At 40.6% G+C, this 14,882-nt stretch overlaps 1 protein-coding gene across 2 annotated transcripts in view; it reads right to left on the bottom strand.

Moving 5' to 3' along the window:
• LOC133457318 (forkhead box protein J3-like) overlaps positions 1–13,387 on the bottom strand; it is a 74,119-nt gene extending 60,732 nt beyond the window's left edge. For both annotated transcript variants that reach the window (XM_061736453.1, XM_061736454.1), the window contains exons 1-3: positions 13,141–13,387; positions 3,317–3,449; positions 2,551–3,015 (exon numbers count right to left, since the gene is read on the bottom strand). In XM_061736453.1, the coding sequence (XP_061592437.1) occupies positions 2,551–2,910 (360 nt within the window). In that variant the 5' untranslated portion in view covers positions 2,911–3,015; positions 3,317–3,449; positions 13,141–13,387. The remainder of the gene's footprint in view (positions 1–2,550; positions 3,016–3,316; positions 3,450–13,140) is intronic.
• Between the last annotated feature and the right edge of the window lie 1,495 nt (positions 13,388–14,882).

Below are 14,882 nucleotides of genomic sequence, written 5' to 3'. Positions count from 1 at the left end.
CACTTCCTGTATGATAAGCACTTTAAAAAGTTCCCATATTATCCTGTTTTAATGTCAATTTATCCTTTTAAAAGTAGTGGTTTGACATAAACCTCAACTCAAAAATGGTTTTCTGGATTGCAGAGTTTCGTTGACCCCCCCAGTCCCACCCCCAACACTCTGCTGTTATCGGCCACTTCTCTGAAACAGTCAAACGTAGAATAAACCAGGACCGCCGGGCGCGCAGTTGATCAACACACTTCCTTCATGTGCACAAATCACTGTCAGAACAGCATCATCACAGGAACAGATGTAGTGATGGTAAGGCCTGTAATAGAGCTGTATCTTTAGCGCCGCGGTAAAGCAGAGTTATTAACAAATGCCAGTAGAAAACAAGATAAACTGATGTTGTAAATATAGTCAATGAGCGATGCATCTGGTGCACAAAGTCCATCAGAACACTGATTCAGGAATGCAGTCCATCTGAAATCAAGTTAATTTGAAATTGAAAAAACATTCAGGCTAATTTGGAGTAACAACAACAAGAACAACTGGTTGCTGGTGCCATGATTGAATTTGTCAGCAAAGTACTGTAGTGACACTGTCAAATGCAGTCAACTACAATAAAACTGATGAACACTCCATGAAAGAGGACTCTACAGAGGCAAACTGCAAGTGACCGATGAATCAAAACCACTTCAAAAACATGTTTTTGATCAGCGTCTACATGGCAGTGGATGAGAGAACCGTACATATTTTGAAATGTATAGTTCTATATGAGGCAACCATCCAGTCAGCAAGTCTGCAGATCTGAGCAGCAGTGCGGATCTGGAATCAGGAATGCAAAAGACAGCTACCAGGAGGAGCCAGGCGGCTTCAACTGAGAATAAATAAGAGACTAAAGGCTCTGAAGTACAGTACCCGGTTTAGTACAAATGAGTCTAATGGTTTTAATTATTTTAATTCAATTTAAAGTTTTGTTTGAAACGTTGCATTTTCCTTGTCTCATTGGGTTGCAAACTGGCAAATACCAGGAATTTGTGTCTGAAAGCAGTATGAATAATACTTCTATTAAAGCCTATTGTGGAAACTTAATGTTGAAGAGCATATATTTGAGTGTCTGAAGGGACTCCTAACTCATAAACATTACCCCCTTACATGCTGGCCTTTCTTTAAGGAATATTTCTACCTTTTCCCAGTCTAAGTGTGTCTATGTAACCACTTATAACCCACATTTTTCCCACCTCTTCTTCACCGCTTTTTTCCCCACCTCCTGGGGAGCATAAAAAGGGCTGAAAAGGAGGAGATATCTTGTCCATTTAAGGTACATTCTTTAATTCCATAACTGAGTGTAACCTCAAACAATTTCTGATGACGTTTTACTCGTGCAACACCATTAACGGGATGTGGAAGATCACAGATTGAAACTCCTGTGTCTGCAGGAATTTTTCTTTAAATCACATTCACATTCAATCACATTAAACTTAACAATATTGAAATTAAAAAAATTAGGAGAAATACAGAAATAATGAGATTTGTGAGTCATGGGTCATCGTTATTTTGGCTTTACTGGCTTTCACACTGTGGCCCTGTATCTTTTTGGCCAAAACATGTCACAAAAATGTTGTTATGACCTCAGAAATTGTGCCAATTTTATTTGGGTGGGGTGGAAAAATGTTTTAAAAGACATTAAATGCCTCTTTCAATCCAGTGACTTCCAAAAAAGATTTTATCTTGCAGCAGTTACAGCAGCCCACATGATCAGAGCAGGACTGGGTGCTGATCCATTCAGGTGCAAGAAAACTTTATTTTGCAGACCATTAGACGCACCGGGTTATAAGGTGCATAATAAAACATATATAATATAACCTTTTTTCAACTTATTCATAATAACTCAGAATATCATTCAAACATAACTAAAACAAAAAAACAAATTCACATTTTAAACCATTCATCTTCCGTGAATCAACAAATAAAAAGTGGCGGAGGTAAGCACCGTACTACTCCTGTCCTCTGATTGGTTCATCATTACCAGCTATAGTGGACACCTGAAGTTAGTGTGAGGTTGGAACAACTTTGTATTCCATTTGATTATAACTGGATAATGATGTAGATTTGAAAAATTGGCTTTATGCTAAAAACCTAAAGTTGGTTTGACGTCTGATTATAGTAAGGTAACATTGACTAGATGTTGGACGATGTTTGCTTGCCAGCACTACATAATTAGTTATCTAACGTTGTCTGACGTTGCAGCCCGTATCCAATCAAGGACCAACTTTAATGTGTCAACTGGGAACGGTCCGATAATCAATCAAGCGGAGCGGCTTACGGAAGTCGCACTAAAACATTGACAGATTTTTTTTAGGCAGTGTACCACATAAAACTGATTCGAGGTCAGTAAGCACAAGTAAATTCATACATAAGGCACCCCGGATTATCAAGCGCACTGTGGATTTCGGAGAAAATGTAAAGAAGTGTGGAGAATACGGTAGATTAAGGCTGAAACTGAAAAACCTGCTCAACATTCAAAGTATTACTTTATAATAGTTTAAAAGGACTGTCCCGTCTTACCTTCCAGCCGCTACCCGCCTCTCTGTAGTAGGGGAAGTTGTCGCAGATCCACTGGTAGATCTCACTGAGGGTCATCCGTTTACGCGGCGAGCCGTTGATGGCGAAGGTGATGAGGCTGGCGTAGCTGTAGGGGGGTTTACCGTCTCTGTGCTGCGCGGCTTCCTCCTGGTCCAGAGTCGTCCCTGGGTCCAAGTGCACGATTTTCTTGCCAGGCCCGTGCCCGTGATGGTGAGCGTGATGATGGTGGTGGTGGTGGTGTCCGTGGTGGTGTCCCGCATCCACCTTCTGGATGGCTGCCCGCATGCTGAGCTGGGGAAGCCAGTCCATGGAAGTCAGGCTGCTCTCCAGCTCAGAGGTCATGTCGGCGCTTCTTGGTCAAGGGGTCAAAGGGGATGGTGGGGAGCTAAGCGACGTGGCGTATCGAGGCTCACTGAATGGGTTCTGTGCAGCAGTCTTGGCTCAAGCCTAGGAAGAGCAGGAGGTTTGTTTACTACACCTATTCATCTCCTGTAGCTGGAGCAGAAAGCACACTTGGCAGAGACACACGGATGTCAACTTGCATACCATTTTCTGCATGCAGTCTAGCCTTTTATAATGGATAAATCAATGTTTCGGAATTCTAATCAGTTTGTATTTAACACTGTATGTAACCATTACATGCAATGTAAGCTATGAATATTAAAAAAAAACTTTATCATACAGTTTTATCCCATTAATTATACATTACAAAGTGGTATGAGGTCTAGGTATGAGTTAAGTGTCTTACTCTTCCCATTTCTTTCCATCTTTCTTTGGGCCAAAGCATCTGGGGAAGTGAAAGGTAGAGTACTCTTCTCGTGCATGTTCACAAGATCTTCATTTAGCCACTTCACTGGCTGCTGATGCTGCTGCTGCTGCTGCTGCAACGTACAAGCACAAAACCACACAAGACGGTGAGCTGGCGCTCGCAGACAGCTCTCATAAGATATTAATATCGCACAACCGTTCAACTGGCCTCGGCATCTGTCCAACCCGATTAAAAACTCTTCTCCCCTTCTCCCTTTGTGTTATGCTGTGTCTATCTGGGTAGCCTCAAAGTCTCATTCTCTCCAAAGTGGAAATGGCAATTGGATCTGCGGAGTGACTAAAAGCTGGGGAATTGTTTTCACAAGTGCCTGCCAAATGGGGGGGAACAGCTCGGGAGGAATTCCAACCCTCCGGAGGAGCTGACAGACTCGTCCCCTTTCCCTCTCAGTCTAACAACCCCCCCACCCCACGCCGAGCCCCACACGCCCCCCCCCCAAACACACACACATTTTCTTTTCTGACTAGACGTCTCTCATTCTCCTGACAAGTCCGTGCCCACCTCTTTCCCCCCACCGTCTCAGACTCTCTGATCCTTGTCACACAGACAAAAACAAAGAAAAGGGAAAAAAAAAAAAAAAAAAAAGCTCAATAACCCTCACCGTTTTACTACAGTAGCTATTCTTGGCGCGGCAATGAACTTAAACACATGCCACGAGTTCAACAGAGTCTTTATTTCGGTTGCAGGAAGCTTTGTCAAATAGTTTTAACAGGATAGATTCATGCGAGAGAAATTACCAACTGTTCTGAGCATCAGTCAGTGGGAACATTCGTAGATTTGTCATTGCTGGACTGAGAATGTCATGCAAGTCTTACTCATAACAGAAGATGCTGCGTTCAACCCATGCTCTGATTAGACAGATTAGAGATAAATGTCTTTGCTTAATGCTTTTGGAAGATAAGCATCCTACAGCCTGAGCGATAGAGGTAAAAGAAATGGGCACAGAGTTGGGGCAGTCAAAAGTGAACAGCGGTTGTATAACAATCATCCTCCAAATGATTTAGAAGTGCAGATCTAAACGGTTTTACCGCCCCACGCTCTAACCTTTTTAAGTTACTCTGCAATAAAGGGCACAATGGCCCATGCATTCTCCATTTATGATGCGAATGATCACGGTGGGATAACTTCAACGCTTTCCTCCAGTTTTTATTATCAGCATGATTAAGAAGAGGAGAAACACCCAGCACTTGCAAAAGTAAGACCAGACAAAAACATTTATCAGAATCATAAAGCCAAAACAAGTCAGATAGTGGGACTATAGAAAAGAGAAGTTCAGCAAGGCTGAACGCATAAAAACCACCCTCATCTTCCACCTGAAGACTGTGTAAATGTCAAAAAAGCACACCCAAACGTCTTCTCCAAAATCCCAAGAGCCATCTCAATCAGTGCAGCTTTTCTTTTTCTTTTTTGTTCTGATGTTTTCTTTTTGGTGGGTAGGTGGAGACACAGGGTGGTGACACGCAAGACACACAGCAAGTACTTATTTTCCCCTCATTAAAAGGAGGGTCGAACTGAAAATTGAGCCCGCCACAAGCCTCAACCTGCTGCTCCGCCGTGCCTGTTGTTGTAAGGTCTGGGAGCGTGGGCTGACTGCACAGCCGCCCGGCTGAGGCTCCGCACCGCTAGCCTGGTGAGGTGTTGGCATGATGAGGGAAAAAAAAGCACGAGAGCGGAGAGTCAGGGGGAGGAGGGGGAGGCATGACTTGGCTGCTGGGGAGGGCTGCCCTGCTGGGTGGTTAGATGCAGCCAATTACCTAGTCGACTCAGTCAAGCGGTCCCACAGTGACCGAGCTAATCTCAGCGCTGTGCCTTTTGTTTCTGATATCTGCTGAGTCTCATGTGGGTCTCGGAAGCGAGCATGATATTGTGCAAAATAATAATAAACTACTGCTACCGAGAAGCCAATTTACACTAGTGCGGAGCATCTATGCTTATCCATCAGTTTTGTACTGAAATATACAGTTTTGTAAAGAATGCACAGACTATTGCGCTAAATAAGTACCGCAGACCCCCCAACATGAATTTGACAGGTTCAACATAACCACTTAGGGCAATTTTTAAGTACGTGTTCCTATTTCTTAAAAGAGTTTCCAACAAGATGAGCACTCTGTTGTGCAATAATTGCCTCAGAAAATTTTAATTTCATCATAATTAGTATAATTCACATTATTTTTCAGTTACAGAGGCAAAGAATACAGACAAAAGCTATCGGGGGGGTTGAAGTATGTGTCTCGTAAAACAACTTTCCATTTTATGTAGAAAACATGTGGTGACAGGCAGACACTTAAAACTTAACAGTATAACATTACTTTGTTGAGTGTTTTAACCAGATGAAAGTACTAAACTTGTAACACTTGTTTAAAAAACACGCTTATTAGGTTGTTTCAGCATTTCAACTGAGGTCTAAAGACAAATTTTCAAGTTGGTCCACATTGTCAACTATGTGAAATGCATACGGAGAAATGTTCATCTTCTTTTCCCACAAAAGCCATTTTCTTAATGTTGATAATCTGCATTAATAAAGGTTGTTGGAAATGAAAGTTATCTTTTGTTTAGTTTGTCAATAACCATATTCAAATATTGACCGGTATTTATGAACGTTGCTAAACAACATGATTCATACCGAATGATTTGAGCGGAATCCATAAACGACAGCAAGCGATACCGAAAAACCCAACAATGTTGCCAGTACGCTTTTAGCAGCACATCAGAAAACGTTCAAACACTGACAGCTGGTTTTAATGTTAAAAGTTGTTCTTTAACTACTCATTTTAATTCACTTTTATGTCATGTAATTCTTCTCTTTGCGGTTTTTTTGTTTGTTGGTTTTTTTTAAATATAGCAGTCAAAATGTTTTAAAATGTGTGGTCAATATGTTTTAGTTCTGTTTGGCATCTTTTTCCGCCATCAAATTTATTTTGTACTTTGCCCAACGACCATAGTGGAAAGAGTTGTTCCATTGCTGCTTGATTTTGGTGTCCGTTGTTTATTGATCATTTTTCACTTGCTACTTTCAACACAGACAAGACTTAACCCAGATGGCACAGAACATTTGGCCCAAACTTGGCCCATTTCTTCCAGTGTTCTTTGGTCAACATTTGACTTTGACTGATGTTATTGACTCAAGGTGATTGCGGCTGCCTGAACTTGGCCACATATCCAGCAGACATATTTCATTTCTTCCATTTTCTTCAGGCCTTTGGGCCCTGGCTGGCCCTCACAACATATGCCCAAACACAAGTTTGGCCCATTCGTGAACTTTAGGACACGAGCGGCCTGGCATATATGCCTTGCCGGTACCATAAATGACCCATAAGTGTCATGTATCCCATGTGTCCCTGATAGCAGACGCGTGGCGCTCATGTGTCTGCTATCAGGGAACAAATTTAGTCACTATATTTTGGTTAGTCCTACCTAGGGATGGGCGGTATGGACATTTTTTTTTATCACAATAGTTTCTGGCATTTATTCCGATAACGATAAAAATGACGATAAAAAAAATACCAATTCAACTCCACCTTTGTAACTATAAATCTATCACCGCATTCAGTCTTTGGAGCCCCCCAAAACACTGCTCTAAAAGAATACTAAATGCTACTAAACTACACCAATTACATTGAATTAATAAAAACCAATTAAATGAGTCCACCTGTACTGCAAAACTGTAATGACTCAGATCCGCCATGTTTGTTACACAAACACGTATCAACGGGAATTAATCCTTTTTTATTTCTTTCTTTCTTTCTTTCTTTCTTTCTTTCTTTCTTTCTTTCTTTCTTTCTTTCTTTCTTTCTTTCTTTCTTTCTTTCTTTCTTTCTTTCTTTCTTTCTATCATTTTTACCGCAAGATGCCAAATTCTTACCATGGGAAATTTTTTGGACGGTTATCGTGAACGGTAAAATATCGCCCATCCCTAGTCCTACCTAAGATTGTCCCACCCAAAGACTAAAGTCAAAGACTAGTCCTATTGTAACCAGTTCTCGCGACAGGCCCAGCAGAGCTTTGGGGCCAAAGCAGTGCTTAACTCATGGTTAACTGTCACAACAGAAAGAACTGTTTCTAACTGAGACAACTGCCCCGAACCAGCACTGGAACCACTCTGGTGGAATGATTTTGGAGCGAGTCAAGGAAAAACACCCCCTTGAAATACACTAGTTCCTCAAAAAGGTTCCTGCAGGCAAAACACAGGTCTTTACAGGTTTTTACTAAAGCATTATGCAGTAATAGAAGCAGCCGGTTTATGCATTTTGACCAAACCGATGAGAGTTTTTAAAATCTATGTTCTTTGAGGCAGTTGGGTATTAAATAAAAACGTGTTTGGTGCAGGATCTCCTGATTGCTGAACCTATAAAAAAAGATCAAATATTTTGAGTAGTTTAAATATGCAAAGAAACAATTTTCAAAAATGGATATGTAGCTAAAATGTGTAGATATCAGAAAAAGCTCAAATTATGGTAAAAAGAAGATCATTTCCTCAGTAGAATATAAAAATCATATATTTTTAAAAAGTTTTGCAGTTGAGAGATATTAGCACTAACGGAAGAGATTATCAGCGTTATTATAATTAATTTTTAAAAGATAGGATATGGATGTTTATGAACAAGCAATCTTTTACCTTCTTTAAAAAGACCCCAATTTCTTCACTGTGGATGGCGTGTGATTGAATGTATTCACCCATTAGACTTTGCAGCCATGATGCACTCACTCAGCTGTATGCATCACTAACAGCTAACAGTCCCCCGCTGCTAGCAGGCTTTTAGACTGAGAGAGGCTTTACAGTTCTGCATTTTAATAAAGAACTTTGAATGGAGTGACAGGGGATGGGTGAGAGAAGCAGGGGGGAGGAGGGAGAAGGAGCCAAAGAAAGAGGCATCAAAATATTTTCAGAGGAAAATGAAGTAATAACAAAATACCCACCCGGAGCGTGCAGAACGGAGAGGGGTTTCTGGAAAGAACTGATTTGGCAAGTGTAAGGCTAATGGGTCAAAAGAAAGTCTGCAGGCGTACTTAGCGCTGACATGTCTAACAAGTGTGGGCCATTCATAGGAAGGAGGAAAAGGTCCAAAAAGCAGTATTGAACATCTTAATTGCTTTCTGCTTCAGCAAAACATATAACTGAAAAGGTTCAATTATAAAATATCACGGCAAATCAGCTGCCCTCGTGGTGGCTGTTTGTTCGTCTCTAAATGGAGTTGGGTTAAGCAATTATCGTTTGATACTTTTTTCTCTCTCTTATTTATTTATTTTTTTTACTATCAATACTTACAGAAAACCTGCAGATGCTTCAATGCAACGCATTATTTCAAAGTGACATGTTTTTTTTTCTCCTCGTCTTAGTCCTTGAAGGGAGGGGTCAGACGAGCTACTTTTTGAAAGGACAAATAAAAAAGAAGAAAAAAAAGTCAGAAGACTTTCATCAGCTGGTTCATGTCAACCGAGTCAGGCTAGCAGCATCTCAATTGAAACAGAGCATCCTCATTCACATCATTTTTCTAAGGTCTGAAAGAATTTCTGATTGAAAGACGGAAAGTAAATCAGTAGGCTCCATTGAATCCCTCCAGGCGAAGAATAAAATATTCAAGTCGCTCAGCCCACACAGAAGGTAACACCTGAAAACTTCTGCCGAGGTAGAGTGAGTTAGCGACCCTCCAGATTCACTACTAACGACTACAAAAAAGCTATCAGAATTTGAGATTCTGACAACGACAGAATTAAAAAGGCATATTTTGTCATAAATAAAACATAGGAGTGCAGCATTCCGACAAACTCCCCCAACGAAAGGTCCCAAGAGAGAGATGGGATGCTGTTTGTGAGCTCGTACTTTGCACAGTAAAGGAGGCTATAGCAGAGCGTCACAGCAACTCAAACTACATTCCCACATCCAGCCGTGTTCAGCGAAGACTAGTCCTCTTTAAAAATTCATTAATTTACAGCAAAAATAGATTAAAGCGCCCAACTGCACCAACCTAAAAAGTTTGGCTTGTGAATAGCATTAATAATGGAAGCAAGCATCCCGAACCTCGAGGCCCAGGCTCGGAGGCATGGCTTTGGTTTTGTTGCGCTTTATAATGGAGCATAATTTACATTTTTTAGAAGTATTACAGCTTTTTGATGCTTGTTTATAATTACATTGTTTTCCATGCAAATTGGCTAACAATTGCTCCTCATTAAAACATAACCAGTAGTGTGCAAGTCTCTCAGCTTGTGTAAGACACGAGCTTTACATCAGGTTCAAAATGGAAGCGCTGCAGTGAACTCTTGTAGCTGGCAGCACAGCAGCTGGGCTCAATCCAAATAACAGCCCTTTAAAGGTGATCATACCCCCTTCTTATCTCTCTCATCTTTCTTTTTGAAATCACAGCAATGCTTTCCTAACTGAATCAAAGAGGATTTTGACAAGATAAAAGGATTTGCTGCATTAGAATTCAAATTATGTGTACTTTCCTGGGGACATGACAAAAATCTCAGTGACGGGGAGCACTCAGAGGACTTAAAAGTACTTGAAAAGAGAGAACGCCTGCACTAATGTGTTGTCAAAATGTATCAACTTGGAGCCTGATGACAGAGGATCCCGTTATATAGCTAAATCAATATACCATTTCATCTTTTCTATATACTGTAAAAATTAACAGTCTCTCACAACTCTCTTACATGCGTTTGGGGAACTATCAGCTCATTCCAATGATCACTTTTAAACAGATGATAATTGATTTAAGCAGTGGTAATTAAAGTGACCCGTTGACCTGCAGAGGCCTGATAATTAGAGGGAGATTAAGAAGCTTCCAGCTCAGATGACACCTCATCCTCACCTCTTTTAATAGCCACCACTACGGTACCTTCCAGCAAGCCGGTTAGCCAGCGGGCCCCTCAGGCAGAAGCGTTCATGATTAAGAGGAGCAATGCAGCTTCCAGGAGTCAATCCATACAAGAAAGGACTGCAGGCGTGTTTTTTAGCTCAAAGCGTATTGTTCCTTTATTATGTTTGTCATAGAGTGAACGGATCTTTTCAAGGTTAAACACAGATTCTTTACAGCAGCTGCACCGTGCAAACTAGAAACTTAATGCTGCAGCTCCGACATACAGAACGCCTTCTGCACAGCATGTCAAATATATTACTTATGAGCTGCAAAAACAAAATAAAAAAAGACTTTTAGACAATAAGCGCTAATGTCGATCACGCTGGCTTTTTCAATAAACCCGACTCAGTGTGAACACAGTACAAGCACCAGGGTGCAAGGCTTGCGTTTCCATACCAGATGTACTAAAACATGATTTCACACCCAAAAGTTTCAAAATGTTGAATACATATTTAATGCATTAACTCCATCGCATTTTAACCAGTGGAAAATTACTCTGAGCAGGACGAGTGGCTGCCCAAAGGTGCACAAGAACAACCTACTCCAAGTCCTGATGAATATGCAGGCATAGAACATAAAACGTTGACAGCCATGATTGATTTAAAAATAAATGGCATATGGAGTTCATCTTTGTCAAACAAACTGAAATGCCTGTGGAGAATCCACAAATAACCCTTCATTCAACTTTCAAAAAGTCGTAACTACACTCTTTTTTTTTTCCCCAGACAGCATTTGCTGACATTGACAATAATTAAAGCGACCTTTCTGATGGTAAAACACAAATCAGTAAAACATTGCGATGGTTCCTTCTCTTCACGTTTCATAAGATTCTCCATAACGTTTTAATGAGGCATTTAGGGGTCCGTGAGTGATGTACTGAGAAAGCCTACAATGGCAATCAGCTGTGAGTGTGGCAGCTGTTCAGCAATTAAAAAGCCAAATTACCCTCAATCAACACCATTTACAAGCACAAGTAAATCTCAGAGCAAATAATGATGAGAGAAATCTGCTCAGACAGCTCTCATCTTGATAGGAATTAGAGACGCATCCAAATCAGGAGCAGGGTTTTCTCTCCAAAAGCTCTCTTCAGGCTCTCTCTTTCACCAACACACACACACACACACATCTTCCTTTTGTCTGAACATCTTTAGTAAGATTAAGTTGGACAATACCGGCTGGCTGTCCACTCTACATTATGAAGAAAGACAATGGGTCTCCTTTAACAGTAAGATTATGGATTCTTGGTGGAAAGAAGCTAGTGTTCCATTAGGGACCATTTATGGAGAAGCACAGCTGGACCTTCCACCAGCTTGCTGGAAAACTCACAACCTTTCAGTTTGACAGCTTTTGAGGAGTTGTGCATCTTCTCTTTGTCACAAATGAATTGGTAAAATAATCTCCTCCCTCCTCTATAGCTGTGCCATCTGGATTGAATAAAAAGCACAGGATGATTCCAAATCTGTAAAATATTTTAACTCGAAGCAACTTAACTTGGCATCATCATCTTTGATGAGGAATGTCTGACTTTTTCTTTTTTTTTTTACATAATAGTCATAAACCGGGCCATGGGAAAACCTGTGATAACAATGACCCTGGACATAACGTGCACAGATTCAAGCATGCAAACACAAAACTATCACATCTGTAAGCATCAACATAATGGCCATCTATGAGTGGAGAGAAACAAAGTTTTCCTGAATCTCTCCAGACAACTGAAGTCGCTTCCCTTACTGTGCAGCTCATGTGGGACACATCACCATGGAGCCCGGTGTCCTATGAGTTTGCTTGTCTTCACATGAGAAGTCTCCAAAAGCTGTGAAACCCCAGTGTCCTCCATGCATCTCTGCTTCAAGTGCAATTGGATAATAATTGTTGCAAAAAGGGGCCACTTTCTTCATAGCATCTCGCCTGTCAGCCTCACAACATCAATGTCACCAATGAGCAGGGGCGTCAATTGGGTATGGCAAGGTATGGCAGCCGCCACACCTTTGCTTCAAGGGTTAAATGTAAATGTTTGTTTTTTTGGAATAACTACAAATGCAAATAAGAACAACATGATCGATTTCACTAGTTATTATACACTGCAAAAACTCGAAATCTTAACAAGAATATTTGTCTTATTTCTAGTTAAAATGTCTAATTTTTAGTCTCTTTTTTTTTAAAAATCTCATTACATTTAAGACAAGACTCAAAAACAACCATTTTCACCTGTTTCAAGTAAATTTTCACTTGAAATAAGTAGAAAAATCTGCCAGTGGAACAAGATTGTTTTGCTTGTAATGAGAAGATAAATCTTGTTCCACTGGCAGATTTTTCTACTTATTTCAAGTGAAAATTTACTTGAAACAGGTGAAAATGGTCAAATAACAAGTTATTTTTCTGGTAATGACTCTTGTTTTAAGTATAATGAGATTTTTTGACTAAAAATGAGACATTTTAACTAGAAATAAGACAAATATTCCTGGTAAGATTTTGAGTTTTTGCAGTGAGCGAGACTGCATTTGAAAAAGTTCAAATTTTTCTTGACCACACAGATAAGCTCCATAGCAGACTTCAGTGATGAGTATTTGCTGGACGTGTTGATTGATACTCTAGTTAAGTTCTGTGACTCGTAACCTTGCCATACCTTAGCTTCCACTGAATTGACGCCACTGCCAATGAGGTTCTCACGGTAAACTTGCAGAAGTTGACTTTTACAGCCTGACACGGTGTTAAAAAGGCAAACGCTCCGGTGTCTGCATCCGTGCATATTGTCACGGGCAGCTGATTTATGGTCCCGCGTTACACCAACGCAGAGCCTACGCCGTAGCGTACGCGGCGAAGCGCACCCTACGCCGTAGGCTCTGCGTCGATTTAACGCGGAACCATAATCCAGGCTTTAGTACTCACCGTCTACATGAATGTGAGCCGGCTTCTCTTCTTTTTTTTTCTTCTTTTCTGTTATGTGTACTCCCTTGAGGTTCTCCTTCGCAGACAAAAGCCCCCGGGGGTGTGAGCGGGGCTCGGGCCGGGCTCCGTGCGGCCGTGCGGCTGCAGCTGACCGCTGCTGTGGTCATCAGCTGATCGCCGCTCGACGCGCTGCAGACACTCGTCGCGGTTTGAGCTCAGCAGCAGAAGAAAACCCGGCTTTTCTCCGCGATCCGGAGCTCCGCTGGTGATAACCCACCGGAACTACTTCCAGCGCCAGCCGGAGCACGTTGAAGATGAATTCATGCACCACAATGGGGGGAGAGGGAAAAAAAAAAAATGAATTCACGTCCATTCAACTAGTCCCTGATTTCAATATTCTTGAGCATCTTTACAAGGGCAATCCGTGTCATAAGGAAAGGGAAAATAGCATAGGATCGTAATGAAACGCTCTACAGGTAATTATGAAAGCACTTGAAGGCAGTGGCGTCAATTCAGTGGAAGCTAAGGTATGGCAAGGTTACGAGTCACAGAACTTAACTAGAGTATCAATCAACACGTCCAGCAAATATTCATCACAGAAGTCTATGTAGCTTATCTGTGTGGTCAAGAAAATTTGAACTTTTTCAAATGCAGTCTCGCTCACTGCAAAAACAAAAAAAAAAGGAATATTTGTCTTATTTCTAGTTAAAATGTCTAATTTTTAGTCAAAAAATCCCATTACACTTAAAACAAGAGTCATCACCAGATAAATAACTTGTTATTTGACCATTTTCACCTGTTTCAAGTAGAATTTCACTTGAAATAAGTAGAAAAATCTGCCAGTGGGACAAGATTTATCTTCTCATTACAAGCAAAAAAATATTGTTCCACTGGCAGATTTTTCCACTTATTTTAAGTGAAAATCTACTTGAAACAGGTGAAAATTGTTGTTTTTGAGTCTTGTCTTAAATGTAATGAGATTTTTTTTTTACTAAAAATTAGACATTTTAACTAGAAATAAGATAAATATTCTTGTTAAGATTGTGAGTTTTTGCAGTGTATAATAACTAGGGAAATCGATCATGTTGTTCTGATTTGCATTTGTAGTTATTCTATATGTATTAAGTAATAGAATAATCAATACAAATAGACACAGAGTAATTCCATAAATGTAAAAAAAAAAAAAACAAACATTTACATTTTCCCTTGAAGCCGAGGTGTGGCGGCTGCCATACCTTGCCATACCCAATTGACGCCCCTGCTTGAAGGAAGGCAATTGTGCTTTTTTTTAGTTATATGGACCATATTCCTTACTGTTGCCACCATCCCAATGACTTTGTATCTTAAAAGTGGGAAAACTATAGAAAAAACCTGGGATGATTCAGACAGCAAAGTATAGTCCATACAAAAATGAAGGAAACAGTGCCTCAGCAAAGAACTAAAAGTGCTCTGCACAATGTGCTTTCTACACAAATCATTTTGAGGCTGCTATTATGTGTGTTTGTTTCTTAAACCTGTGTGGCTTCCTGTCTGAACAGGGAAAAGCCTGATGTGAAGTCACAGCACACCCACCTGGAGATAACATCAATCAGAAAACAATGTTAAGGATGCAGAATGTCCACCACCCTTTTGGTGACTTTTTCCCCCCTTGGCAGGTTTCACGGTTCACGTTCACAGTTTTGATTACCAAGGACATAGGTCGACAAAAAAGTCACCACCTGCAACTCAGTAAGAGCGTACCT

Source organism: Cololabis saira, chromosome 12, assembly GCF_033807715.1.
Source record: "Cololabis saira isolate AMF1-May2022 chromosome 12, fColSai1.1, whole genome shotgun sequence".
NCBI lineage: Eukaryota > Metazoa > Chordata > Actinopteri > Beloniformes > Belonidae > Cololabis > Cololabis saira.
The sequence above is the reverse complement of the archived record's forward strand: the minus strand, read 5'-3'. Positions and strand labels throughout refer to the sequence as shown.